The 27,994-nt window shown below is 39.0% G+C and overlaps 4 protein-coding genes and 1 pseudogene across 9 annotated transcripts; 3 read left to right on the plus strand and 2 right to left on the minus strand.

Annotated features, from left to right (window-relative positions):
- Positions 1-1,536: 1,536 nt before the first annotated feature.
- On the plus strand, positions 1,537-4,363 carry LOC102699282 (nudix hydrolase 8-like). Its single transcript, XM_006647021.3, has 9 exons — positions 1,537-2,060; positions 2,331-2,563; positions 2,632-2,697; positions 2,945-3,082; positions 3,206-3,283; positions 3,473-3,523; positions 3,614-3,648; positions 3,742-3,850; positions 3,950-4,363. Exons 1-9 carry the CDS (start codon positions 1,961-1,963, stop codon positions 4,154-4,156), a joined length of 1,017 nt encoding a protein of 338 aa, XP_006647084.2. The 5' UTR covers positions 1,537-1,960; the 3' UTR covers positions 4,157-4,363.
- A 988-nt stretch (positions 4,364-5,351) lies between these two features.
- Positions 5,352-10,392, plus strand: LOC102711046 (endoribonuclease YBEY, chloroplastic-like). The gene is made up of 13 exons (XM_006648410.3): positions 5,352-5,798; positions 5,947-6,198; positions 6,282-6,377; positions 6,509-6,683; positions 6,784-6,870; positions 6,986-7,083; positions 7,383-7,475; positions 7,899-7,970; positions 8,342-8,461; positions 8,557-8,607; positions 9,175-9,360; positions 9,503-9,817; positions 9,938-10,392. Exons 1-12 carry the CDS (start codon positions 5,418-5,420, stop codon positions 9,551-9,553), a joined length of 1,662 nt encoding a protein of 553 aa, XP_006648473.3. The 5' UTR covers positions 5,352-5,417; the 3' UTR covers positions 9,554-9,817; positions 9,938-10,392.
- LOC102699564 lies at positions 10,277-11,694 on the minus strand (annotated as a pseudogene).
- Positions 11,695-14,698: 3,004 nt separating this feature from the next.
- Positions 14,699-17,958, minus strand: LOC102699840 (early nodulin-93-like). Its single transcript, XM_006647023.3, has 4 exons — positions 17,620-17,958; positions 17,064-17,125; positions 16,462-16,537; positions 14,699-15,080 (listed from the first exon to the last, which is right to left on the minus strand). The coding sequence occupies exons 1-4, from the start codon at positions 17,681-17,683 to the stop codon at positions 14,989-14,991; spliced, it is 294 nt and encodes a 97-aa protein (XP_006647086.1). The 5' UTR covers positions 17,684-17,958; the 3' UTR covers positions 14,699-14,988.
- Positions 17,959-19,694: 1,736 nt separating this feature from the next.
- LOC102700116 (nuclear poly(A) polymerase 4-like) lies at positions 19,695-25,867 on the plus strand. 6 transcript variants are annotated; one of them, XR_005811089.1, is made up of 12 exons: positions 19,695-20,118; positions 20,228-20,305; positions 20,745-20,852; positions 22,323-22,385; positions 22,471-22,632; positions 23,049-23,162; positions 23,233-23,295; positions 23,405-23,737; positions 23,818-23,982; positions 24,137-24,977; positions 25,095-25,135; positions 25,313-25,867. XR_005811089.1 is itself a non-coding variant. In XM_040520552.1 (11 exons), the coding sequence occupies exons 1-10, from the start codon at positions 19,984-19,986 to the stop codon at positions 24,956-24,958; spliced, it is 2,043 nt and encodes a 680-aa protein (XP_040376486.1). In that variant the 5' UTR covers positions 19,695-19,983; the 3' UTR covers positions 24,959-24,977; positions 25,086-25,867. The 6 variants fall into 6 exon arrangements, 5 of the variants coding, with proteins under 5 accessions (XP_040376486.1, XP_040376487.1, XP_040376488.1 ...); XM_040520552.1 differs by having other exon boundaries at positions 25,086-25,867; XM_040520553.1 differs by having other exon boundaries at positions 25,095-25,867.
- The last annotated feature ends 2,127 nt before the right edge of the window (positions 25,868-27,994 follow it).

A 27,994-nucleotide genomic window follows, 5' to 3' on the forward strand; every position in this document is an offset into this window, starting at 1 on the left:
GTAATAAGCCAGTTGCTTCTTAGTGAGGCTCCTCACTTAAGTTGTCTGGAGTCAAGTTGGATGTTGGAAATGAATGGTAACCATGCATGTGGAATTGAACAATTTTAATATTGTAAGCACTCTGTTGGATTAGTGGGATAGCTTCAATTTTGGTTGCGCTGTTGTAGAATATGTGAGCGAATGTTAGCATCTGTCTAGTGAAAACTTTATTGTAAAGACACAATTGCTAGCACATGTATTATAATCATGACCACTCACTTGGCAATGGAAAGAGGTGACTAATGTAAGTTCAGATAACATCATTTTGCGTCATGATTCATTTCCTGTTGGTTGAACGTACGTGCTGCTTACAATAGGAATTACAGTATATCATTCTATACAAGCATGTTTGTGTGAACAAAACCTATGTTGAATTTTCCCCTTATGTCAACTGTATATTTTTATGATCATTACCAATTTAGTGATGCTATTATTCAGGGAGTGCAGAGGTTTTGCATACATACATGCACACATATGTATAAACTATTCTTCATTGCTTTGTGGGCAAAGCAAAATTTGACAGAAAATAAATCTTCTCTTTTCCTCCTTAGTATTAGATACTGAATGATTTAGTCCTCTTTCAAATACTGGAAACAGCATAGCAAAAGAATGGTGCCTGCAGTTACCTGATTCTGGATGGTTGGGTCGCCTACGTAAGAATATTGTGCAGGAGAATATGCATATTACAAGGGATTGCCTAAACAACACATTTTCATCTTTCCAGTAGAAAAGCGAATAAATTCAGGAATAGAATGACGCATTGACAGCTTCAATATTTTATGATATGTACTCAATACAGAATATTAATGGATTCTACACTCACTGTATTGTTCAAAGTTGATCAACTGTACTATTTGGCCATTATTTTTCCACTACATATTTATTGCAGGTTTGCATTATATTTATTTTCATGGCCCAATTTTTCCAGACATGAATCAAATAGTGAATAGTTGGTCTTCGGATCTTAACGTCATCAAAATCATAGGAACAGCAAGAAGGGCTCTTCAAGCAAAACTATGTATTTTTTCTCAATTCAAGGAATTGAATTATGGAACCATGTGTTGGAATCAGATTTTCTTGTTAGTATTTATTTAGCTGAACATTTCCCCTTTATTTTGTGGCGTCAAGGACAAGTATCAACTACTAAGCAAAGAAAAGACAATCTTAGGCTGCATTCATTTTTCCAGGGAGTACACTTCCCAAACTACTAAATTTGTAAAAATATTCTATAGAAAAGTTGCTTTAAAAATCATAGTAATTCACGTATGAAATAATTAATACTCAATTAATCAATGCTAATGGTCCACCTTGTTTTGTGTATCTTCTTCTTTCCCTCCCTCTCAAACTTAGCGTTAGGGTGGAATCTAGAGATTTGTCAAGTTAATTAGTTTTTTTATTAGAAATTCAAAATTAGATAATTGCTAAGATTGTTTTAATGTCAAATTTAAAAATCAATGTAATATATATTTTTATAACATTCTTACTTGAAGAATTTCACAGTTGTTTTACAGACTGAAATTGTTAAGGATGACAATTGATAGAACATGCTTCCAGAGGTTTCCACCCAATTATTTTGAACTCTGTGAGGTTTACCTTTGCAATATAATTGTGCATTCCATTAGATTTCTGCTCTGAATTATTTGTGTTGCAGATAGGACCTTAGTGATATGTTAAGTTAGGAATCATTCCATTGACGAGGCTAATATGGCATGTTCTCCTACCTAAAAAAAGGTTAATTTTCTGGTTCAAATTGGAGTGATACTATTGATGGCTTCTCCTTGAAACAACATCAGGGAACACCACTTGAGCATGTGTATGTGGTATATCTTATGTTAAGTGGCTTGTCAAATCCCCAGTTCTATTTAAGAGGGATAGGTCTCTTAGGATTGGCACAACTTCCAAGATCTGTGAGTTAGAACCAATGGCATTTGTTGTGCCCTCATCACACGCAAGGTGCTATCTTTCTTTGCCTCATCCAAAGATTTCAGATACCAAAAAAGTTGATTTTGGCATAGCAACAGGTGATGATGTGTGATATATTTATTCAACCTTTTTTTAATAACGAAACAATGTACTGTTTAGAGTGTGCAATCTGCTTCTAGAGAAGCAAGAAGCTGCAATCAGTTTCTGATGCTTTTCATGTACAAAATGGTGATTCTGCTAATTGATAGAATATTAGTCTGATATGTTTTTCTACTTATGTTTGATTGTTTGGAATAGCCAACCTACCTTACTATATTATGGATAATTGTTCTGTGATTTTGGTAGTCTTATAGTACTATGCTTTGCAGGTGCAGCGTTCAGGCAGCCTTGCTTTAAATTGTCAATATCCAGTAGTGGTAAGACATTAAGCAAGGGAACTAATGCAGCTATCTCAGATACACCATTGCTTGGGACTATCGATGTGCTAGATGCCTTTGAGGATGATTATGGTGGTGTTGTAATTAATCCTACTTCCTTACCAAGTACATCCAATGCATTTGCTTCATCACTACAGTCCTCACTATCTTATTGGAGTAAGCAGGTACACATAAATATCACTGAAAAATAATCAGTGGATATAAAATGGGGTTGATTAATTCATTGTTGCAGGGGAAAAGGGGGGTTTGGCTGAGGATACAAGAAGATCAGGCCGATCTAGTTCCAATTGCAATAAAGGCAAGTTAACCTTATTATTATAAGATTATCTTATTGACCTTAGTTTAGCATCAGACTTTTCTTATTTAAATATTCCATAAACTGAAGGGTGACTACTGTGTGCCACAATTGCTGGAGGGGAAACAAACTTTCTTTGCCAATTTTATTTCCATGTTTACCTTCTTTTCTTCGATCAATACCTCATTACCTCTTCATTAATCAGTCCAAAAGTTGCAGTTTACCTTAATTTGTTTTACCTTTATTTTAGGCGGGCTTTGTTTATCATCATGCAGAGCCAGGGTATGTGATGCTAACATACTGGCTTCCAGATGGACCTCCTGGTTTGCCTTCGACTCCATTGCATCAAATCGGTGTTGGAGCATTTGTCATGAATGATAAAAACGAGGTTATGATCAATTCTGGGTCATAACTATTTGCTTAGTCGTATTACTGTCTAAACAAAAGTACAAGGCAACCATTTATTTGCATATGTAATTGTGTTTGTACTGTATGCCTGTTCTGATTTTAGGTGCTTGTCGTCAAAGAAGGGAAATGTCCATCACACTGTTCAGGCATCTGGAAGATCCCTACCGGCTTTATAGATAAGGTACAAAACACAGACCAAAACTTCCTAGTAAAACAAAATGATCGGTAAGGTAAAAGCCATTTTTTTCCCTAAAAAATGCAATAGCCGAGTCAGGTCAACTTGTTTAAGAGTGCCTACAGTCTATATTTTGTTTAAGCTGTTTATGTTGGCTTCTTTATTAGTCATGATTATTTTTTTTTCTCCTGTCAGTTTGAAGACTTGTTTTCTGGAGCCATAAGAGAAGTTAGAGAAGAAACTGGGGTAATTACACTGTTGCCTTGTCTTACTGAATTATGCTACTTTGGATGAGTTATTTCGATGTTTTACATGCTACGGCACTGCACTTTTCAGGTCGAAAGTTGTTTCCTGGATGTTGTTGCTTTCAGGTAATTCTCAAGTACAAGCAATGAAGTCGTTTGAACCTTTTACAGTGAGAGTTCCTTCATGTTTTTTTAACGTTTCTGCCTCTGTTCATGCAGGCATGCACATCAAGCCCTTTTTGATAAATCAGATATACTCTTTATTTGCACACTCAAGCCACTGTCGTTTGAGATATCAATTGATGAGTCAGAGATCGAAGCAGCAAGGGTACTCCCTCCCTCATCATAATTCAGATACTTTTGCAGTTTACATGATTAAAAATTAGCTCTCACTAACTAATGACAATTGGGCCTCGCCATTTTCCAGTGGATGCCGATTGATGAGTTCGTCAGCAAACCATGCCATCAGGAGGATGAAATGTCCAGGGCCATCATTGACATATGCATTGCTGCACACCAGAAGTGCTACGCAGGACTCGGCGCGCATCAGGTGATGTCAAGGCTCGACAACATGGTGGCCCATCTCTACACCGGGTATACTAGGGAAGCAACTGGATGTGTCCCTGAGATATAAATCTTACCAGTAATAATCTTGATTAATTGGTAAGCAGCACAGTCTGTAGAATTGTTGCCATCATTGTACTACTAGCATATAGGCAAGTCAGCTCAGCTCTCTGTCCTATATGCAGGAGTAACAACTGGTCCTATTATCAATTAGTAGTAAGCATGGTATGTATCAGTCCATAATCTGGCAATAAGAAAGGACGAATGTTGTGACTAACTGTATTGTATTTCAAAGCTTGAAGTTACATGAAATGAAATAGCTGTACTCCGCTGATTTTATACTTGAACAGGCAGGTTGCTTCTCAGCTACGTCACTTGTATAGTACTATAAATGAAGGAAATGGGTCTCTTTTCAGTATTCATGGATCGTTCATACGCTAAACAAATTGCTTGTTACTCCCTCTAGTTTTTTTATTTAACACAATTGAATTTTATATTTTTGACTATTCCTCGTATTTAAACATTTATATAATTATTAATATTTTGTTATGATTTATTTTATCACTAAAGGTACTGTGCTTTAAGCTTAACCTATAGTTTTGCATATTTGTAAAAGAAACGTTTGAATAAGACAAATAATTAAATTTAGATTTAAAAGTTAACGGTGTTAAATAAGAAAAACTTAGAAAGTATGTTTCAAACTTCAAATCTTGTAAAGCAAAGTACTTCTGATTTTAGAAATAGATCATCGTACATAGACCTAGAATTTTTTTGAATTTTTTATTTTATTTATTAAATAATTTAGAAATTTAATTTTACATTTCAACAAATCATAAAACTAACCTTCTGCCGCCCTGGCTACGAGGGACGGCCGCAAACAGCAGAAAGATGACGTAGAAAACGCCCGCTTGGCCGCGAAGGACGGCTGCAAACGGCGGCCTGGGCTTTTTTGCATTTAGCCCCTTGCTGCTCGTAGAGAGGGCGGAAAGGGGCTAAACGCAAATTGTCGAGCCGACATCATCGCCCGTTCTTGTCGTCTGTCCCTCCGTATGCCACGTAGGCTTTCCATCCTCTAGAAGATGGTAGGAGGTTAGATCTGTGATTTTTCAAAATGTAAAATCAAATTTGTAAATTATTTAATAAATAAAATCAAAATTTCAAAAAAGTCCATAGACCTATGCTGTTGATTTCTGGCCCATTTGGGAGGCCCAACGAAGGCCGGGCCCTAAACCCTTATCTCCCTCGTGCCGCCTCCATCTTCCCAGCTCCTCCGGTCGGCCGAGAAACCTTCTAGAATCTTCTAGACTCCTCGCGCACGCGCAGAACCCACCATGGCGCGCCTCCACCACTTCCTGTCCCGCGCCCTCGCCTCCCACCCCCACCCCCACCACCTCCTTCTCCCGTCTCCGCCCGCCTCTAGCCTCCGTCCATCCTTGCTCCTCTTGCCGTCGCGGACGACTCCCCCGCTCCGCTCGCCGCCGCGTCATTATCCTCCTCCGCCGCCCCATGGTCGCGGCGCACTCCCCTCGCACGCCGTGGCCCCGCGGCGCTACGCGTCGTCGACGCCGGGACGCCGGAGGCGCGCGCCGCCGGTGCTGCTGCGGCGGAGGAGGGCGAGGAGGCCGTCGTCGTCGTCGCGGAAGGCCCGCCCCGGCGAGCTCAACGTGAAGATTGGCATCGAGGAAGCCCTCCCCGACGACCCCAGTATCATGGTAATAGCTTCTCCAATCCCCCTAGTCAATGAGAGTTGAGAGTGCGTGTGTTTCTCTTAACATTTCCATGAAATTGTTCATCGCATTTTAAGATAATTTGCTCTGTTTGTCATGGCTTCTTGCACTGAAAATAACATTTGTTATTCAGAGCATTGCAGAGGCCCTTCAAATGGATGTTGCCAAGGCGATGAAGGTGGCCTTTGAACGCCTCGAGAGCTTGGAGTTCATAACCAGAGACAAGTGTATAACTAATCTGAATAACTACGATATCGTTGAGATCTCTATACTGCTTTGCGATGATGATTTCATTCAGAAACTGAACAAAGAATGGAGGGATGAAGACCACGCTACGGATGTTCTATCGATGTCGCAGCATATCCCTGGGCTTGACATACCCATTGTATGTGTACCATTGAGTTAGATTAGTCTACAAGTAACGTTTTTTTATTGCCATTTTGCTGATATATTGTGTTTGTTCAACAGCTGCAGTTGGGTGACATAGTGATATCGGTTGACACAGCCCAGCGGCAAGCGGAAGAAAGGGGTCACACGATGCTTGATGAGACAAGAATACTCATGGTTAGTTTTGTTTGACTCATTACAAGCATCAGTGTTTTTGTGTCTAATGTGGTAGCCCAGTGCATTTTCATAGTCTAATTCCCAGTTTGGAATAGATTGTAATCCTATTCAATGCTAACAAACTCCGACAGGTGCATGGATTATTGCATCTATTGGGATTTGATCATGAGCTTGGCAAAGTGGCTGAAGAAGAAATGGAGAGCGAAGAAGAACATATATTAAATACTCTCGAGTGGAAAGGGAAAGGACTCATTAAGAGTGCATATAGTTCTATTCATGACTTTGATAACTCGCAAAACCATGTTGGTAGGTGTCTTCATACATTTTTGCATACTTTTTTTTTCTTTATATCCTGCCAGTCCATTTCTTGTAATTGAGTTCCCACTGATTTCCCCATTGTATGCAGAGGCTAGTAGAGATATAGATGAAATGAACCTACAAGAACGAGAAGTTCATCCGCTAAAACTGCGCCATGTTATATGCGATATAGATGGTGAGTTGATGAGGCATCTAGAAGTATTGTTTGTGTTGGACTTTTCCAAGTTCTCTAGCAAGTAACTTCTATAAAATTTTTTTGCTGGGTCACTTCTTCTATAAAAATGTTTAAGGTATTGTGGATAATGAAGGAAACCTGCATGAAGAATCAATACAATCTTTGAGAGAGGCAGTTTCAAGGGGAACAAATGTTATCTTGGTGACTGGAAAGGTGGGTTTCATGTATTCATACATGCAAAGTGAATGCGGCACCTATCTGAAGTGAATGCTAATTGTATACTACTATCTTTATCTTCACCATATTAATATATTATCAATGCTATTTTTAGCTTTCTTGTATAAGAACAGAGTATTAAAAATATAGAATAGTAAAGTCCCTTGATGAAAAGGAATTACCGCAGAAGGCTGTTTAGACTTTAGTGTGTAAATGAACCATCTTTTCTTACTTGCAGACCAGCTGAGTGTATCTGTATTCACTATACTAATGTGCTCTTGATTTATTCCCCTTAGACCAGGGCTTCTGCAGTAAGAACTTTCAAGCTTCTTAATTTGGAAGGAGAAGATCATTTTATATCAGAGAGTTCACCTGGTGTATTTCTGCAGGTACATACTCTCTAGTTTCACCTGAATAACTTGAGAAAGTTCATTTGGTTATCAGAGCTTTGTGGCCATGTTGTCTTACCTTAGCTGTTCCCCTGTGATACAATTGTGATTCTTGGAAGATGTTTTCAATTACAACTTCTTTTTTAATAAAGCATTTGTTAGAATCAGAAATCCACCGACCATTCAGTTTATTGCATGTTCTTTATTGATAAAGGTGCTCTACGCATTACATGTGGAAGTAGGGTTTTATTGAGATTGTTTTTTCTGCAAGCCTATATGAGACGACAATGTACAAGAAAGCAAATGCTGAGATATTATAATTCTTTTTTTTCACATTTGATCTAGTCACAACATATTGTTTTGTATTTTTGCCATGACATTTTACCCTTACAGAGTTGTAAAATACCGTGCTGCTTTGTTTAGGGTTCACTTGTTTATGGAATGCATGGTCGAGAGATTTACAGAGCAAACTTAAGTGTGGATATCTGCAATGAGGTACAACAATGACGTCTGCTAAATATTTCAAGTTTTCTACTAGTAGGTGTAATTATGTGGCAGCATAGTTACTTGTATGTTTCATCAGATCTGCTCTTTAATCATTGAAATGTTAATGCTGTACCTACTAATTCTTTATCAGGATGATTTACTGGGCATCTTATTGAGATTAATTTAATTTGTCGAAAGTTTTTCTGCACTTTATCATCGAGTGATTCTATAATTTATGAAAGTGTTTCCTTTGGTAATGTTCTGTTGTCTGTATCAGCGTCATTCTTTCCCTCTGTCAAGAATTATATCTCTTTTTGGCATGTCTGTGAGTGCAACATTTGTTATATGTCATACTCAAGTGTCTTTTCCTCCATTTGCAGGCATTTTTGTACTCCTTGAAGTATAATATACCTTTTGTTGCATACTGTGAGGAACAATGCTTGACCCTCTTTGAACATCCTTTTGTTGACTTGTTGCACACACTGCACCATGAGACCAAGGTCTGATCTAAAGATATTTGCCACACAAACATATAGTTACTTATATGTTGCACACTATGGTTGGCGGCTGAGCAATTGTTGAATTTTCATCATAGGTAAAAGTGGTGCCTTCAGTTGAGGACCTCTTGGGATATTCATCTATTCAGGTTTTTCTACCCTTAACTTTGTCAAGCACAAATTGGTATATCATAAATATTAAGGATAGTATGCCTTTCTATCTTACTGTGTACCACATTGGTAGTGGAATAATTTTGTAACACTGTGATATGGTTAAAAACAGCTGTTGTTGAGATATAGCATGGGAACTCTAAATAAACAGAATTATCATAGAATTACCAACGTTGTTGATTCTGGTCACCCTGGGTGCACAGTGGCAGTAAATCTGCTATTTATGAAATCCTTTCTCTATTAGCATTCTGGAACACAGACAAAATCTGCCATTCTAATTACCGCAGCCACTCAGCCAGTAGCGTTAGAGTAATTCCAGATGTATGCTGCCTTGACTGTAAATATAAATCCATAAAAGTTAACCTAACCCATAGGAGATTAGGAGGGCTTAAATGAATGACAAATCCCTGGAAGATGGGGTTTTTAGAATATGACTGGAAAACTGCTATTTAACAGTCCTCAGTGAATCTTCAGTAATTCAACCAGATAGATATTTAGATAAGTTTTATTTGGATTGGACTTGCACAATATACTTGTGCGTGCAGAAGTTGCTTTTCCTTGACAATGCGGATGGGGAGTCATCTATACCGAGACAGCATTGGTCAGAACTAACACAAGGGAGAGGACATGTTATCAAAGCGCATTCAGATACGATTGAGATTGTTCCCCTTAATGCTTCAAAGGGTGGTGGTATAAGGATTTTACTTGATCATCTTGGAATAACTGAATTTGTATGTATCTGTTTCCATCAAATAATGCAATAACCTTTCCTTTTCGTGTCTAATTTTGATCTCTAGATTGTGCTTTCTTAGAAGGGAACACCACTGTGAACAATATTTTCTCTCACACACAAATACTGTTTCTTCTATGCAGTCTGATCTTGATGCTGTTGGAGACTATACCAGATGGCTAAGCAACAAGTAGTCCAACTGACATATTTACTTAACCATTCTTAAGCAAAAGTTTGGTGATAAGCTTGGGATATTGGAACAAATGACATGAATATGGGATGCACACAAACGGAAAATAAAATCAAGGATTCCATATTGAACATGTATATTTTGAAGCATATAAAAATGGAACTTCATAACACTGTTCCTTTGGGCTGGAAGAAAAGCTACTGTACCTGCATACTTTGGAAGGGATGCAGTTGTGGATGGCAATTGGCAAGTTCAGTATTTCCTTCAGGTAATGCAGGATTTAAATTTTAAAGTATGTTACTGCAGTTACATTGGATTTGCGAGAAACATTTGTCCTTTGTTTAAATTTAAGTAGCATGAGACTTATCCTTTGTTCACACTTGCACAGATCTCATTTATGAAGGTGTGTTGGCAATAAAATCAGATAAACCAATCCATGATGTCAAGGAAACAAAAATCAAGAAAGTGCAATTTGCAACCTGTGAAAACTTTATGCGAGGCTATTACTGTTCCCCTTGCTCTGAGGAAGAATGTCAAATTCATGCTGATTTTATCTTTCTGTAGAATAACTGTATAGTTGCGCTACACAAAGCATTGCTAATAACAACCTCGATCCTGTAATGCAAGAGTACCCTAGTTCCCACCTGATAGAATTTTTCTTATTACAGTTTGCACTAATCATTCCATCCATTTTTAAGAGTTGAATTTCGTTTGGACTTAAGGAAATGTAAGAAACCAGGTTGACTCCAGAAGAAAAAAAAATGAGTTACCTTGTAAAAGGCACAGTACAAGCACATGTTAGTGAAAAGTGGATACCTGAAACCCTAATTCTTATTTGTTTCACTTTCCAGGGTTTCATTTTTTTTTTGTTACGAGTTAATGTGCATTTGTACATCTTTCTTGCTCTGCTGTGTAGGTGGTTTAGCACTGCTGTACATGAGGCTGGCGCTGCTTGGTCTTGACAGCAGACAAGCAAATGAGCCTTTTGAGGGTCTCTTCGCTATCATCCTGTTGCATGGCCTTGGCAAGTGATTTGACCGTTGATTCATGTCTAGTCCCGCTGCATAGCTTTTGCATGCCTTCATCCTCTTATTGTAAGTAACTTTCTTCGCAAGGTCCTGAACACATGTAGCATCAGATATCGACGTGAATGATTGGGATTTTCCTTGGTAATAGTTGGACAGTCCTCTCCTGCAGAGATTAAATACTTGTTAGAAACCATAAGATTTAATGTTAAATTTGCAATTAAAGTGGATTTTATGGAAGTTTTCCGGAGTGTTTGAATTTTTAATCTTGACATTGTTTGTTTCCATTCATTCATTGTCTTTTGAACAAAATATTCAAAATAGGACCTGATGTTGCATTCGTTCATATATCGAGTCCAATTTGAACATTTTGTTTGTAATAGATGCTATGCAAAGTAGAGCCTCTACAAGTTAGCACATAAGCAATATCATTTACTAAGTTCAACCAACCGATTTGAAAAGCTGTTCAAAGAAAAAAAAAAATCCATTGTCTAGTAAAAGTCTTGTAACGTGAAACAGAGGGAATAAGAAAAAGGAACTAGCTACTACATTATCTATGGAATTTATATGTGCATTTTCAACTAATATAATTCATAAGAGGCAGGTGATAAATCCTTGCTTGCTGATAATACACATTGGGAAACGCAAGCAACAAATTTCACACTGTTAAAGCATCTCCAAAACTTGAAATTAATATAAGCATGGTGCAATTTTCTCTAAGTACTAGGGATTTTTGCAGGGGAAGCAAAGTATGCACCTGACAGGAAGCTGGGATATCAGCGAAGACAACTCATAGAGAGGCCCTTCAGAATCCAGCTGCAATGTGCTCGAGGATGCAGACGATGACGATGGCTCGGGAGAGTCACCAGGCTGGTAAGAACTCCCATCATCACTCAGATCCGATGCCGATGAGCATGCCGACCCGATAGATGATCCCGAGAATGAATCATCTTCAGAGCGATCATTAGCTTGTTCTATGCAGGCTTCCCCGTGGCATAGAGGAGCCCCAGGAGACACTGGCTTGCAAGCTTCTCTCATTCCAGGAGCAATGCCTTATCTCCAAGCATGGAAGGCAAAGGCAAGTATCCACGTTCCCCTCCCTCCCTCCCCCCATGTGCATATATGTAGACGCAATGACAAGATAGGGTGAAAGAAAAAAGGAATTAAAAACAAAAAGAAACAGCCATTCCAGTGGGCTGATGGAGTCATAGATATGATAGGTCTCCTGTTTATTGAGATAGGCTTCATGGACTCGGCGCCGAAAAGTAAACAGAAGCTATCCTTTTAAGTTCCTTGCTCCATCGGGTCTTCTAGACTGGCTGGTGATAAACACGACATACACATATACTACATAGTTAGTAGATAGATAAGCTGAAAACATATTTATCACACAATCATATTGGTAGAATTACACATTTCTACGTTATTTGCATCTATTATCTATACTTGTGTAAAGTTGCAAGTGTTAGTACTGTGTCAGTTACTGGGAGGAAGGAAGCAATTATGGGGAGCATGTGAAAACGATGTGGATAAACTTACTTAGGGTTGAGATGAGCATCTTATCTGTTTATCCTTTTGGATTAGGATAGATAAGGTAAATTACTGTGGCGAGAAGGTGCTTTGGGTTGGGCAGCTGGACATTGATTATGCTAATTGAGTGTGAGATTAGGTTCTTTATTGTGGTCTGGTAAGGTAGTTACAGGGGTTACAGCCAGTCGGCTCGATCTTGGCCAAGTCATCTTGTTAATTTATTTTTCCTTTACATAGCTGTGAAAGCAACCCTTCCATGCTCCCTTTCATCCCTACACGTTCCCATGAATGCTTCATTCCTGCTCCTGTTCCTGGAGGACTGGCCTTCTCATGTTACTTGCAAGTCTTCATCCATTTCGTTTCAATTTTTTGGTGAAGCTCCTGTTCATAAGGTCAATACTGAATACTGTTCTCCAGTCTCCACTGAGATGAACCTACCGTTCTCCTCTGGAGAAAAGTCATTTCCCTTCTTTTTCAAGACCTGCTCGAATTTTTTTTGTACCAACTCATCCCTTCGCTTGGATTCCACAGGTGTTGCTACGATTTGTACGAGATTCATGAAGAAAATTACCACAAGATCCCAGTACTAGTTTGGTTACCTGGTTTACCGGCTCACAGTAACAAACGCTTGGGCTCTCACCGTTTTGCTTTCTGAGGAATAAACGAAAACGCGTTTTTTAAACGAAAAATAATTTACAGATAAAACTTTTATATACGTGTCCATAGCGACTTAAAAATAAAATATGTGAAACAAAGTAGGATGAATAAACAAAAAATCAAGTTTAAAATTAAGTTCTAAATTTCAAATTTTGGCTTATAAACAGTTGTATCTGTGAAACGATGGAGCCCTCGCTTTGCGTGCTTTACCTTCTCATGATAATGTGATGCGCCAAACGATCGCAGGTACACAGATGAGAGTGATTCTCACGTCAAAGGTTAGCCATGCGAATTCTTTGAATCCATTAGTTATATGCGGCTTGTCATATCATCAGCAAAGCCACAAAATAAAAATGCATTTTTTGCATGCCGTTTTCCTGAGGAAGCATTTAACCCAAAGTACTACTCGTACCTAAAAAGATTTCCCCTTTGTGAATACTCCAATGGAGATGCCCTTGCTACAGTTGCAACTGTTTCGTGCAAGCTTGGAGCGGAGGAGCCGCATGGGGATGGACAAAGGAGAGAGGAAAACTTCGCTCTCCTTAAGCCCTGTTTAGCTTCTAAATTTTTTTTCTAAAAACATCACATCAAATCTTTAGACACCTAAATAAAGCATTAAATATATATGAACATTAAAACTAATTACACAGTTATAGAGGAGAAAATCGTAAGACGAATCTTTTGGCCCTAATTAGGACATGATTAACCATAAGTGCTATAGTAACCAATATGTGCTAATGATGGATTAATTAGACTCAAAAATTTTGTCTTTTGTGGTGTCCGAAAACTTCTTCCGACATCCGGTCAAACGTTCGATGCGATGTTTTTGCCAAAAAATTTTAGCAACTAAACGTTGCCTTAGCCTAAAAATCGAAGCTATGAGCAGCAGCAACCACAAAAGAAAGCACCCACGTTCGATTTTTATATGACACGATCGATCGAATCAGGGATTTTTTTTATTCCTTATCACATCGGATTCGGATGTTTGGACGATAATTAAGAGTATTAAATATAGACTGATATCAAAGGTAATTGTATAAATAAAGACTATTTTATTAGATAAATTTTTTAAGCCTAATTAATCCATGATTAGCAAACGTTTACGGTAGTATCACATTCGCTAATTATGGACTAATTAGGCTCATAGATTCGTCTTGCGGAATAATCCAGAGTATGAGGTGGATTTTAATAATAGTCTATATTTAATACTTTTAATTAGTGTCCAAATATTCGATGTGATATGGACTTAAAAAAAGTAGTAGAAGGGATCCAAACATCCCCTCAGTTTGCCCCAGATTTCAAGTAGTATTTGTGAAGTCGTGTTAAACTGTTAAGGACTGGAGGGACTATATCTAGTTTTCGCTGGAAATGCTTATAAATTTCAGTCACTTTTGAACAACTTATATTGCGCCAAAATTACTTTAGCATAGGAAACCTTATCTCCCTCTCATATCTCTCCTTGGAGGTTGGACTCCCTCGCATTCCACGACACAGAGACTAGACCAGAGTAGCTCATGTTGCCGCAACAACCACCACACCGCCACCGTCTCTATTTACAGGGGTGATCATTTGGTTTTTTTTTTAAAAAAAATCTAAACGGTATATTTACAAATAAAAAAATAGCTTATAAATAAAAACTTTATATATATGTTATTAAGTGGTCTAAAAGCTACTTCAAAAAATAAACTATAGTAAAAAAACAGTCAAAATCAACTTTAAATTTAAGGTTAATATTTTAGCTTATAGATATAGCCAGAAGTGAAATGATGAAAACGCTGATCGCTTCAACTTCCACGCCTACACCGTCAGTCCTGCTTACCGCTCGCATGTGTCTACAGCCACCACCAGTCATCAGGATTGTATGCTTTTTTCTGTCTTGACAAGGAAGGACACAAAATGATGAACCGGGGCTACAGCATTGCAGTTCACAGAGGGACTAAAGAACATTACATTTCCATCTTTTATTCAACTCAACTTCAAACTGGAACCAAACCGGGTTCGCTGGTCTGGCAGGCAACGGCTCTACGTCTTTACAAATGCGAGGTTAGGTATTCATAACTCACAAGGATTAAATAAAACTGAAAATTGCTGGTTTCATTGCATAACACATCCAATCATCCATGGATGAACGGCATAATAGAGATGGAATCCTACTGCTCCCATCAACCTCGCCTGCTATTGGAGAAATAGATAATCAGTACGACTCTTGTCATCTGTACAGTTCCCATCAGGTTGACCTGTCAATCTTCCCGATGGTGTTTTGTCTTGCGTTCCGTAGAATGGCTTTGTCAGCGGTGATGAAGAAGCCAGCGATACATGCTGCAAAGCAAACAGGGAGAGGTGTTAAAGGCTTAGAGGATGGTCTTTCGGTTCAATTATGTTGCACAATTGAATCCAAAAGAAATATAGGTGAACACGCGTGCTGAAGAGTCGAACACGGGTGGACACGCTTACAGGATGTAGTTTCTTTTGAATTAATCTTTAGTTCTTCATTACCCATTATGGGATGAAGCGATGTAGGTCGTTATTTGCCAAAACTCAAATTATGGTCAGAACAGCATCAAGCACTTAAACATGTTTAGTTCCACAGTAGTGTAACATTGGTCCATTATCCAGTTCCTACAGCCTATATCCTTGACAGGCAAATGCTACCAAGATCACATGAATAGCTGACATAACTCAATGTCATTAGCAGGGCTAAATCAACCAAAACCCTCAATGTCATTAACAGCGATAATGGGACAAATCAGTCAAAACAATTGCTGAAGTTAGTGATTTGATATATGCTGGTGTGCGACTTAAAAACTGGGGGTTCCCACAAAAACCTCCAGACAAAAATACTAGCATGGTTCATTTACTGTCTGCTGCATATTGGTCAGTACTAAAAACGAGCTGTCATCCTATCCTAGGATGCCAAGGCTATCAGAAGCTAATGATTGCAAAGGATTACAAAATGGAGAAGGCCAAGCTGTGACACCAGTCAAACTTAAGCTAAACAGATACATTTTTAATAAAACCGTTTTCACTATATGAGAGGTGAATCACCTCTTAGTTTTACCCAGGGCATGATGTTGAAACTTTGAAATACTGAAGTGTTTCCTTGTAACACAATCAGCCTCAGGTGTATAAGCACTTGATTTGTTTGCATGTTATAAAGGCACAATTTCTTGCCTGTCCTAAATCCTAAAAAATAAGCACACTATGCTGTTTTAAACTTTTAATGATTGCATTAACTTATGCTATAGTTCTGCATTGCAAAACAGTATAAATATCATCCATCAAACTAGAGTTATGACTATTACTCCTAGCGTTCCAAAATATAAGCATTTCTAATATTCAAATTTTGTACCACAATATAAGCATTCCTATGCCGATCTCCACAATGCTCATCATTTTGTGATTCCCCAACCAATCAGATGCTTGGAAAGAGAATCTATACAATTCAAAAATTGATCACTGAAGTAATTAAAACATAATCTTTTGACATAACTTTAATATTTTGCTAAACAACCTTGAAATGATTATATTTTTAGAATGGAGAAAGTACTAGTTAAAATATTGACAGTGGATACATTAGGTTTAACCCAACATTCAAGGTAGATGTAAAATAAGTTGTACAGGATTTTAGCACACCACAGTAGACTTTGGTCACAACAACTATTATACGGTTTGAAAATGATATGTTTCAGTAGTATAGTACCTGCTGATATAATGAGTGCTTGTGCTGTGTAGTTAAGATTAGCCTTAGCCCAAGGAAGGACACGGCAACCAACCAACTGCAGGAGAAAATGTCATGTTTACAAAAGTCAGAATATATGCAACCAGAGGGGTCAAAGTATTCCAGCATGTGACCACAAATTGAGCCAGATAGATTTCTCTCTCTCATCATCATCGTCATCATCATCATCAATGCATGAAACAAAAAATGCAAAAGCTTGATGGAGACAACGATTGATTTCATAAGGTGACAAAACTAGTCAAATGCCAGTAAATCTTCTGGCAAGCTAATCACATACTATCTCCGTCCCATAATTACCTCAGTTTTCGTTTTTCCGTGTCTAACGTTTGACCATTCGTCTTATTTGAAAATTTTGTACAAAAACTTAAAAAAATTAATCACATATAAAGTACTATTCATATTTTATCATCTAGTAACAATAAAAATATTAATCGCAAAAAAATTTCAAATAAGACGAATGGTCGACACGGAAAAACGAAAAATGAGGTTATTATGGAAAGGAGGTAGTAACCAGCTTATAGATGATTTTTTCTAGAGAATAAATTGAACTAGAACATACATACCGTGGGAACCGCAACCACGGTACCAGAAATCGCGGCATTCCTCAATCCCAGCGTGACAGCCTCTGCAAGGAAGAAAGAATGCAAGAGCATCAACCTTAATGGTGGCATCAAGCGCAAACCGGATTCCGGAACCCGGCAGCAACTTCACCGAATCATCAACCACAAACTACATTGCCTCTCTTGGACCGAACAATCTTGCAACACACCACATGACAAAGCGAATTACGCTGATGCACCAATGGGAGGGGGGGGGGGAGCATCCATGGAGCAGAGCTGAATCAGCAAGCAAGCAAGCGAGCGGCAGTGGATGAACAGACGGCAGCCATGCTCAGAGGGGAAAGAGATTAGGATTGGGAAACGCAACGACCTCATCGGCCGCACGGCGAGGCCCAAAACCCTCCCTCCATGAATCAAAAGGCGCAATCTTTCGCCCTCTCCCAAGAAATCTTTCGACCGCCCCTCCTATCCTAGGTGTGATCCCCATTCCTTCCCCTGCGGAAGAAGAGGAAATCCCGCCCATTCCTCGCACGGGCGACCGGGGTGGAGAAAGTACTACCTCGGACGGCGGCGTCGGATTCGTCCTCCTTGGGGGACCAAGCACGGAAGTTCCTGGCGGCCATGGCCTCCTTCCTTCGATCTCCCCGGCGACTAGAAGGAAGAAGAAGAAGAACAAGGTGGAGTTTTTAAGATGAAGAGAGGGAGAGAGAGAGAGGCGAGAGAGATCGATTTGGTTTGGTGATGGAGACGATGGAAACGGATGCGATGCACGGGTCCGACTTTGCTACGGTGCACTGTTCCACTTGCAGATTGGTTAAGCCGCCGGCGGCTCGCGCACGCGACGGCAGACCTCATCGCTCACATCATCACCTCTACCACGTGGTGTATGTGCAGAGAGATTAGGGTATGAAGACCGGTTGCCGCTAGCTTTACCACTAGACAACAAGCCTGACTTGAGCTTTAACCGGTTGCTACTGGCAAGGGTTGGTAGGAATCGATTCTTGATCTTATAGAGAGGTATTGGTTGGGTCTTTGGGGTGCTGTGTCCCTCTCCATCGTGAATGAAAAAACGTACTTCTCGTTAAGATGAGATCGTGATCAGTTTAATTGACAGCTAGCTCAACACCGGCCACCTGCAAGCAACGAGATGATTGTTTCGATGGGGCTGGTAGCTATACTTGAGCATAAGGTGTTTATTCATATACTACGAATTTACAAAAGAAAATGTTGGTGGCAGAGGGAGCACGTTGTGGCACCGATGACAGATATTATGAGGCAACTTGAGCACTATTCTTTCTATTACTATAGTGTGGCCACCGTAAAAACACAACAATAGATATCCATGGTCTCACTTGCAATAGCCTCCATTGTCGTTAAGCAACCACGGTTGTCGTTAAGTGTCACAATACCAACGAAGCAGTTGTCCATGGATCGACACACTAAGGTGGAAGCCCAGGGCAAGAGGATAGATATGCTAGTATTGTGCACGACGAGACATGTGTTCTAGATTATGTGGGTGTGTGCTCAGGCATAAGTCCAAGGGTAAGACCATTAAGTAGGCGGTGCAGTAGGCAGAACGACCATTGTCGGGGGTAACGGCACGGCCACACAAAAACCGTTCTAGTCAACTTCTCCTCCCTCAACATCCACATCCTCTCGGATGACAGTGCCGACGCTGCACCTACAACTACTCAGCTCCATGACGTGTCTACCATGCTCGATTATCACCACTACCTCCTCCTGTTGCTGTCGCAGGAGCCACCCCCAAGATCCTAATTCTGGTATCGACACATTCTTGAGAAAGTGTTATAGGAGAACCAGTTCAAGGTGGACAATGACAACCAACATCGTAACCACGCTCTTTCTTGCCAAAATGTCAAGCGACCGCCTAAGCAACTTATTGCCACTAGTGATATTGAGTGCTTGACAAACAACAACACGCAAGTTCTTCCTATGCTTGTAAAGTGATTAGGTGAATTTGAAATAGGTTGAAAATATATTGGAACATTAAATTGAATAAAAAAGGATTGGTTTGTTTGGTTTGGGTTGAAATAAGAAATATGTTGGATTGATTTGGATCTTTAGAGAAGGCTAGTGCATTGGAGTGTGGTTTGGACCACCATATTTTCTACTTGTTTTGGGTTGGTAATGGATTGGATTTGAAATCATTGACCGGCCTTACGAGTAGGATTTAGAAAGCTGAAACCATAATGGTGTCGACCAATAGATCGATCTACCTTGCATATATAGTGTCTAGCTACTTTGTTTTTATGATGTTTTTATGTTGCCAATTGCTATATCTTTATTCTATTAATGAGAAATTATAGTATAGTAAGTGTAATAGAAACATCTAATTAGTTGTAAAAACATTGCAATCAGAGAAAATATAGAAACCAACATATATATTGTGGTATAAAATTTAAATTCTATAAATAATTATATTTTGGGACAAATAGATCCCGTTTATTTTGGCCGGCTGTTTTTAAATCACACTATTTGGTTTACATTTTCTAACAGACGAAATATGCCCCTGAAAAACATTTTTGAAATGCACCGTAAAAGCTACTCCGTACTAGGCGAGATGCTTATGTAAAAATGATCTTTAGAAAATAAAAAATACAGTATCAAATAAAATTGGGCCTTCACCGGAAAAAGAAAATCTGGCACGCGCAATCATCGTGTCGTGCAGCCTTTGCACCGCCGCCTCCGCCGCCGCCGGCCGCCTCTCCCGCTCCCTCTCCTCCCCTCCCCCCCGCCGGTGCTCTGTCTCCGTGTAGCCCACCAGCGCGAATCGTGACCCGGACGAACTCGCTCGCTCGCGGCGGGGAATGCGGGATAGCCAGCCCGGGTTAGGGTTCCGCCGTCCGGTTTCCATGCGCTTGTAGCTGGCTGCTAGGGTTTTTTGTTTTTGGGGGTTGGTTCAATGGCGGGATCTTTCGGCGCCGTGGGCAGGGGGAGATCCCGGTCGTCCCTGAAGCGGCACGGCGGCGCGGATCCGCCGTTATCTCTGGCCATGCCCACCGTCGCCGACCTCCACAAGACGGCCGAGCTGGAGAAGGTTATACTTGTTATTCACTGTCAGTTAGCTGCTTGTGTGTTGCAGCTTAGGTAGATAGCATGCCTGATGTTGCTCTTGTGTCACTGGGGAAATTTTTATTTGCTTTCAGTTCTTGGTTGAAGCCGGCCTTTATGAAGGGGAAGAGGAGTCCGCGAAACGGGAGGATGTGCTACGGGAGATTGATCATGTAATTAGTTAATTACCTCACTCTTGATTTCTATGAATGGCTACTAGTTGCTCCCACCGTTTCATATTGTAAGACTTTTGGTAATGCCTAGATTCATGTATATACATTGTTGCCAGAATTTGCTTAGGCAGCATTGCGTGCATGCGCTTCTGTTGTTTTGGTTTTAATATTTGAACCAAAATGATTTACTCTGTATTAATGTGCTGATTCATGTGGTGGGTACGATATACCAATCACTAATGCTTCCTCTGCGTACCTAACTACCTATATATGAACAATTTTCTTTTTGTTTTTTGTTTTGGACCCTGTCTTTACAGTTCTAGTTACCTGCACATGTTAGTGCAGATTAACTTTGTTGTTTTTTTTTGTTTCCACGTTGTTGTCTTTGTATAAGTCCCTTCTTGTTGTGTTTCATGAGGTCTTCTCTGTGATTTTGCAGATAGTCAAGGAATGGGTGAAGCAGTTAACTATTCAGAAAGGATACGGTGAGAACATGGTTAAAGAGGCAAATGCAGTCCTTTTCACATTTGGGTCATACCGACTTGGGGTAAATGCTTCTTTTTTTGTGCCCTCTTCCTTCTATGATAGACTCACAGTCAGGATCTTGTTAATATTTCTTACCAAAGTGAGCCAAGCACAACCAAATCATTATGACCTAAACTTTCAGTCCTTTTAGCTTCCATTTATGTATCTATACAACTTTACTAGAACTATGGTAGTACTGTTCGTGCTAATACTTGGTTCCTTGATTTGTTCAAGCAGAAGAGCACTTCTTACAGCTAGTATCTACTTTCAAACTGTGCACTTTTTACTGAATTTATGTATGCTAGACAGCTAGAGTAAAACAATATCTGAGACTGGTAGTTGTCATTTGAGATAAGAGCTGTGTAGAAGGAATTTAGTGTGTTTGTTTGTGGTTCGCAACCTATTACATAGGTATGTGATGCTTGATTGATGGGAGCCCTTTCTCTGTGAGGAAAAGTGACAGCGCAGATAACTCCTGGTTTCTGAGGATGATTGCCCATAATAAATAAAGAAGAAAAGGTCATCTTCAGTTGATGAGAATAAATAGGTTTCTTGTGTGCTGACATCAAAAAACAAGCAGTACACATAGGCCGTGTTGGGCTTGAAGAGGGTAAGGTAACTTATCCCTGGCATGGAAAACGTAGAAATAGATTAGTACATGATTAATTAATTATTAATTATTAAAAAATATAAAATAGATTAATATGATTTTTTAAAACAACTTTCCTATAGAAAATTTTTCCAAAAAATACACCGTTTAGCAGTTTGGGAAGCGTGTGCGCGAAAAACGAGGGGGTAAGTTATCTTGTTGGGGGCAAACGAACGGGGCCATAATGATAAAGAAGAAAAGGTCATCTTCAGTGGATAAGAAGAAATAATAGTTCTTGTTTGGAAACAAGACACACTTTAGTAGAGGATTGAGAAGACCAACAACCCAAGGTAGAGAAAGACCTACCTCTTGCACAAAAAAAAAAAAAAAAACTAGCTTCATCATGCAATGTATTTTGGAATTGTAACAAGTTCTTCCCGTGGGTTCTATGACTGATTAATAACTAAAAATCTCTCTTGTCCTTCACTAAACAGGGCTAAAAGCCAAACATGCCAAAATAAGAATGGAGTTTGCTATTATTTATCTCCAGAAGATTACCATACTAATGGGTATGAAACAAATATGTTTTGATACAATTTATGAAGTTTTAAATTTTTCATCCTTTTCTCAAACAATATATCCTGATTATACTTTTTAACTGTAGTAATAATCTCACAAATTTCTGAAAATCATTCCTAATCATGCTTGGCACAGATAGAATCGTAGAAACTTATCGAAAACATTATTGAAACTGGAAAAATTGATACGAGGCACATTTCTCCTTATCAGTGGCAACTCATGGTGACAAGTGTGTTTATTTAAGAATTAGTTTTTTGGTTACAGTAATTAGTTTTCCTAGTAGATCAATTTTCCTTTGTATACTCTAAGTGACCTCTTCGGTAGGTTCATGGGCCTGGAGCAGACATTGATGCCCTATGTATTGGACCCTCATATGTTAAGCGAGAGGTGAAGTCTTCTTTTTTCGTGCTGTCTATGGATTACTTAAGTCTTCCTGATGGAGAATCAGACATTAACAACATTGTTTCTGCAGGAGGACTTTTTTGTCACGCTACATGGTGCATTAGCAGACATGGAAGAAGTGACTGAACTACAACCTGTACCTGATGCTCATGTACCAGTTATGAAATTCAAGTTTCATGGGATACCAATTGACCTCCTCTATGCCAGTATATCTCTTCTAGTAATACCGCCAGTAAGTTTTCATTTCCTAGTATTTCATATGTGTTCCCAAGAGCATGCTATGCATACTGGGTATAACACGTGCTTGAGATTGTGTTGTACGATTGCCTAATCTATCATCCATTAGTTTGTCCGTTTCCATTGTCTTCAATTATTGCACTACATCATTAGTTTCAGCAACTATGAGTGGATCTGCTATGTTCAAACTTTTATATCATCCAGCTTGTTACTTTGTAAGGCTGCTATTTGGAAGTGTTGTTGAAGGACATATATAATGTCATCTTTAATAGCGGGCGGTAGCAGCTATAAGTGATTCCAAAGCCAAACAGTTATTTGCCAGCTTATAGAATGTTTATATTAATCAGTATGGTTGAATTAAAGAGTTTCAACTTGTTAAATCTTATACTGTTTTTTAATGTACTGCTGCAGGATTTTGACATCTCTCAAGGATCTGTACTTTGTGACGTTGATGAAGCAACTGTTCGATGTCTTAATGGGTGCAGGGTGGCTGACCAGATTCTTCGGCTAGTTCCAAATGCGGAGGTAGTTTGAAATAGCATTATCTTCTTATACAGTTCAAGCCATGTCACTAAAATAAATATATGCTATGTAGATATTTCGGAAAACACTCAGATGTTTGAAGTACTGGGCACAGAGAAGGGGAGTTTATTCTAATGTAAGCTGGTTTTACCATCTATGATACACTTAAACGTGTTTTTGCTTGGATCAAAACCACTAGCATCAAAAGGAGCTGAATCGTTACACCCAGTGGTTTTCCTTGTTAGGTTACTGGTTTGCTGGGGGGTGTCAGCTGGGCCCTATTGGTTGCTCGTGTCTGCCAACTTTATCCCAATGCTGTGCCAAGTATGCTGGTTTCAAGATTCTTCAGAGTTTTCACCCAGTGGCAGTGGCCAAATCCTGTGATGCTTTGTACGATTGAGAATGATGAAAACCTTGGCTTTTCTGTGTGGGATCCACGTAAGAATCCTCGTGATAGATCGCATGTTATGCCTATCATCACGCCAGCATATCCATGCATGAACTCTAGCTACAATGTTTCAACTAGCACATTGAGGGTTATCATGGAACAATTTCAGTTTGGCAATAAGATTTGTCAGGTGCATTGTTTACACCTCAAAACTTTATGACTGAGAGCACTAAATTCTGCATATAGCCTCATTGACTATCTTTGGTGCAGGAAATTGAGCTTAATAAGGCCAGCTGGAGTGCTTTGTTTGAGCCTTTCCAATTTTTTGAGGCATATACAAGATATCTAGTGGTTGACATTGTTGCAGATGATGAAGACGATCTTCGACTTTGGAAGGGATGGATTGAATCTCGATTAAGACAGCTAACTCTAAAGGTTGCTGTACTGTTGTATTAGTAGTTTCTATAACTCCTCTATATGCATAAAACTGCAATTTATATATATTATTTGAAGTGAACATTAAAGTGAGTTCTATGACATATATTCTATAGTTAGAAACTTAAGGAAGTTTATTCTTCTAAACATGCAGATTGAGCGAGATACTAAAGGGATTCTGCAATGCCATCCTAACCCATGTGAGTATGCAGATCCTTCAATAAAGTGTGCTCACTGTGCCTTCTTCATGGGCTTATCAAGAAAAGAGGGAATGAAAATACGTGGTCAAAAATTTGATATTCGTGGAACAGTAGATGAGTTCATGCATGAAATTGGAATGTATACATCGTGGAAATCCGGGATGGATCTAGCTGTTACTCATGTCCGTAAGAAGGAGATCCCCTCTTATGTATTTGAACAGGGTTGCCAGAAACCTTGTCCACCAACACCAATACATGCAGACCAGCAAGACCAGTCTGATAAAACTGACACTGAAGTTTGCACAGCAGCTGTATCTCTTGCAGGTCAGCTTAAGAGAAAGTATGATTCTGTTGGAGGTGGTGATACTGAGTCATGCAAATATTTTAGAATGGCTTCAGTTAGCCCAGCTTGTGAGGAAACTTCAACTCAGTTGCATGATGATGCAAATTTTGGACTGATTAATTGCTCAACTTCACCACATGAATCTCAGGAGTCCTCCGTATCAGGCAGCAGCTGTGCAGCCATTGGCGCTCATGGTTTGGTTGATGAAACTAGCATACCTGTCAGCTTGATACCCAATGTTGAAAATGATCGAACTCGAACAAATTTAGACCAGATACCTTCTCAACGTGTGGTTGAGAAGGATGAAAGAAAGCTAGAAGGAATTGAAAGCTTGGCAAGCAGCAACTGTACTGAATTTATGGAGGTTGCCGAAGTGGTCATGGGGGTGGTCCTTACTGAGAATGTTCAATTAAGTGGAGATGAAGTGATTTGAAGTGGCCTTCCAAATGGAGGTTTTGTTTTCTGTGCACCCACTCCGTACTGTGTTTATCCTTTCATTGCTTGCTTTTTAAACTGTTTGATCTATATGTGAAAGTATTGTATTGAATTGCTTTGTAAAGATCATGCAGGTGTGGAACCCGACGTGTCCCAGGTTTGAAACATTCTCGAGGCATGTCTTGTGCTCATATATCCTTCTAATTTAACATTTAAAATGCTCTTCTCTTGTCTATCCTATTTTGCTTGGCACCATTTATGCTATGGGCATAGCTTGACTGTCATGAACTGATCAACTGGTGAGCAGATGAAGAGAACAACCATGCTTGACATAGAAAATGCTTTGTCACAGATTTTGTCAGGAGAGGAGACTTAAAAAAAAGCTGGGGCTCAAATCTTCATCAAATTATACGCGGAAAGAAAAACAATGCCTTTTGATTGCTTTCAGGATAAGAGAAGCTTTGGATTTGGGAACCATGGAAGCTCAAAATATGAAAAAGGTGTTAGGGCAGGGTCTACACTCTTGAGGGTTATTCTTGTGGTTGTGAGTGAAACTGGGCAGGCATCACTGTAGCTTTATACAGATAATGGAGTCCCTTGCCTTAGCTGCTAGATATAGGGCAGTATATCAGTTAGTTGAAAGAATTCAATGAAATGTAGAACGTAGTTAGTTTTGGTTATTGATTTTCCCCGTGTCCTCTCACCTGTAACATGATAAAATTGAAGTGAAAACAATTTGGGCAAAGTTTGGAAGGTAGAAATCAAGTTTCCCTTGAAATTGCAAGCAGTAGGACAGTCCGGGCTGGAGCAGGGTGATCCGGACTAAGTGAGGACATCACAGTCCGAGTGATGCATGTAAAGATATCTTTTTTTACTGAAGCTAATGAAAATATCTTGGCAATCCATTGCTTCCATTTGCAATCAAAGCCTTTACTTGCTTTACTTTTAACAAAGTCGGTGCTAGGAAGCCATAGTTACGAACTGCTACATTTGGAGACCCAAATCTCCAATTTTCCGAAGAGGACACCAACTTCATGAGCTATTTGCTTGAGTTTTTTTTTTTGACAGATCTTTTCCTTGGCTTCCATAAACCTTGTTTTTTCTTCATATTGATAATTCGGTTAAGCCAGTGACATGTAATCCTAATGTAATTAATATGAAACCAAGCTATAGACCATACACTCTATATAAGGGTTAACACCAATGAGGAATAAAACAGCATAATCCATCTGCACACGATTTTTTTATTTCCGCTGTTTTTTCTCTTGTTTTTTTTTGTTCGCTTTCTTCATTGATCAGATCAGCATATGCATTTCATTCCCAGATTAAACAGGAAATCAGAATTGACGGCCTGTTTCTTATTCGAGATTAATTTGATCAGCTTATCACATAATAACAAATTAAACTAATGATGATGGTGGCGATGGGCAGTTGTCCTGGCAGTCCTCGAGAGTCTTGTAGCAGACCCCATCGCTGACCATACAACACCAGCAGTTCTTGCATGGATAGGGATAGGTGTGCTTTGCACACAGCGGCCCAGGTAGTCTGTTGATCTTCTCTCCTCTCAACATCTCACCATTGCTCCGGCCTATTAATTTATAAACATCAATTATATATATACATCCTAAAACATATTTGTACCACAAATAGATTATACAAAACAACATGTATTATATATGGTCCGAACTACACAAAGCAAAAGAGTTTTGACATATGGCACGTAACCATGAATGCAATGATCCATAAGTTTTATAAAACCACACGATTAATCGATTTAACTTGGTAGTACCATCAAAGAAAAAAGCTAAATCTTGATGGCTAGAAACTTGTATATGATGTGTCAGAAATTTGGCATGATTTTACATGTAATTTTCTGACTTGTTATCAAGTAGGATAAAAAAATGTCAAAAATGTGTCAATGTGAGACTATATGATAATAATACATGTGGTTATGTGTCACGTAACCGAAACATATGGTTTCGTGAAACTTGTTTGTAATATCCTTAGTTTAATAAAATTTACTCTTAAACTATGAAATGGGGCATTTAACTTTTTGCCACTCCTAGAAATGACACCTAACATATTTGTCACCCGCTGTCTATGACATGTGGACCCAGTAACAAATATGTTAGCATCATTTTTAACGGTGGCAAAAAGTTAATTATTCTGCTCTCCTTGGCCATCCCGACAACAAAAAATGAGGATGATGCAACTTGATCAAAGAACATATTCAGTCTATATTCAGAAAACAAAGTCCATTAACAATATCGAAATCAACCAAGACACTTACATTGCACTGCAGGAACGACGACAGCAAAGCATCCGATGATCAGCAGCAGCAGCAGAAACAGCAACCGAGCATCGACGTGCTGCATCCGCTTCATCTCCATTAATTCCTGTGCTCTGTAATTCTGCAGGGCTTGATGATCTTTCTTTCAGAAAGAATGTGTGAAGGCTGGGTTGGGTACTTGCTGATGGGAGTCGACGGTTTATTTTTATATAAAGGACTCGTAAATCGTAAATTTGTGTTAATTACAGTTGATTGATGCCGGTTATTGACAGAGAATCGTTGTGGCCGGAAAACAGGCGGTATTAATTAGTGTTAAATTAGAGGTAATTGATGCCGGTAAATTAGCAAGGTTGACATATATAATGCTGCCTGCTGCCTGCTGCGTGCAGATTTCTTTCTATACATTTTCTCGACATGCTCCACAAAATATCATTTCTTGACAGCAATGGATGGATGGTATATCCAAGGCAAAATTTTAATCCATATATCCTTGTACCTCTATTTGAATATATTTATGTAGGAGCCGACTCTAACATTTTACTGATAGTATAATTTAATTTACTGTTGATCTATTTTTATCGGATGAATGTAATTAAATTATACTACCAATAATATTTAGCGTGATAGATACTTGAAGGGGTAATATTGTCCTTTTTATTGTGATATTTATTAAAAAAACAAAATTATAAAATACTGCTAATCAAGTAATTAACAAATTAAACAAATACCTTTTTCTACTTAATA

The sequence above is a fragment of the Oryza brachyantha genome, chromosome 2 (assembly GCF_000231095.2).
Source record: "Oryza brachyantha chromosome 2, ObraRS2, whole genome shotgun sequence".
In the NCBI taxonomy this organism is placed as follows: Eukaryota; Viridiplantae; Streptophyta; class Magnoliopsida; order Poales; family Poaceae; genus Oryza; species Oryza brachyantha.

Excerpts from the sequence above, each read along its gene's own strand:
- LOC102699282 (XM_006647021.3), top strand. The coding sequence starts at position 1,961 with ATGGCATTTGTTGTGCCCTCATCACACGCAAGGTGCTATCTTTCTTTG. Across the intron at positions 3,649-3,741 it reads CTGGATGTTGTTGCTTTCAG|GCATGCACATCAAGCCCTTT; the intron begins GTAATTCTCAAG and ends CTGTTCATGCAG. Across the intron at positions 3,851-3,949 it reads CAGAGATCGAAGCAGCAAGG|TGGATGCCGATTGATGAGTT; the intron begins GTACTCCCTCCC and ends GCCATTTTCCAG.
- LOC102711046 (XM_006648410.3), top strand. The coding sequence starts at position 5,418 with ATGGCGCGCCTCCACCACTTCCTGTCCCGCGCCCTCGCCTCCCACCCC. Across the intron at positions 6,199-6,281 it reads CTGGGCTTGACATACCCATT|CTGCAGTTGGGTGACATAGT; the intron begins GTATGTGTACCA and ends TTTGTTCAACAG. Across the intron at positions 6,871-6,985 it reads TGTTATATGCGATATAGATG|GTATTGTGGATAATGAAGGA; the intron begins GTGAGTTGATGA and ends AAAATGTTTAAG.
- LOC102699840 (XM_006647023.3), bottom strand. The coding sequence starts at position 17,683 with ATGGCCGCCAGGAACTTCCGTGCTTGGTCCCCCAAGGAGGACGAATCC. Across the intron at positions 17,126-17,619 it reads ATCCGACGCCGCCGTCCGAG|AGGCTGTCACGCTGGGATTG; the intron begins GTAGTACTTTCT and ends TCTTCCTTGCAG. Across the intron at positions 15,081-16,461 it reads AGCACTCATTATATCAGCAG|CATGTATCGCTGGCTTCTTC; the intron begins GTACTATACTAC and ends TTTGCTTTGCAG.
- LOC102700116 (XM_040520551.1), top strand. The coding sequence starts at position 19,984 with ATGGCGGGATCTTTCGGCGCCGTGGGCAGGGGGAGATCCCGGTCGTCC. Across the intron at positions 20,853-22,322 it reads TTGGGTCATACCGACTTGGG|GTTCATGGGCCTGGAGCAGA; the intron begins GTAAATGCTTCT and ends CCTCTTCGGTAG. Across the intron at positions 23,983-24,136 it reads TAAGACAGCTAACTCTAAAG|ATTGAGCGAGATACTAAAGG; the intron begins GTTGCTGTACTG and ends CTAAACATGCAG.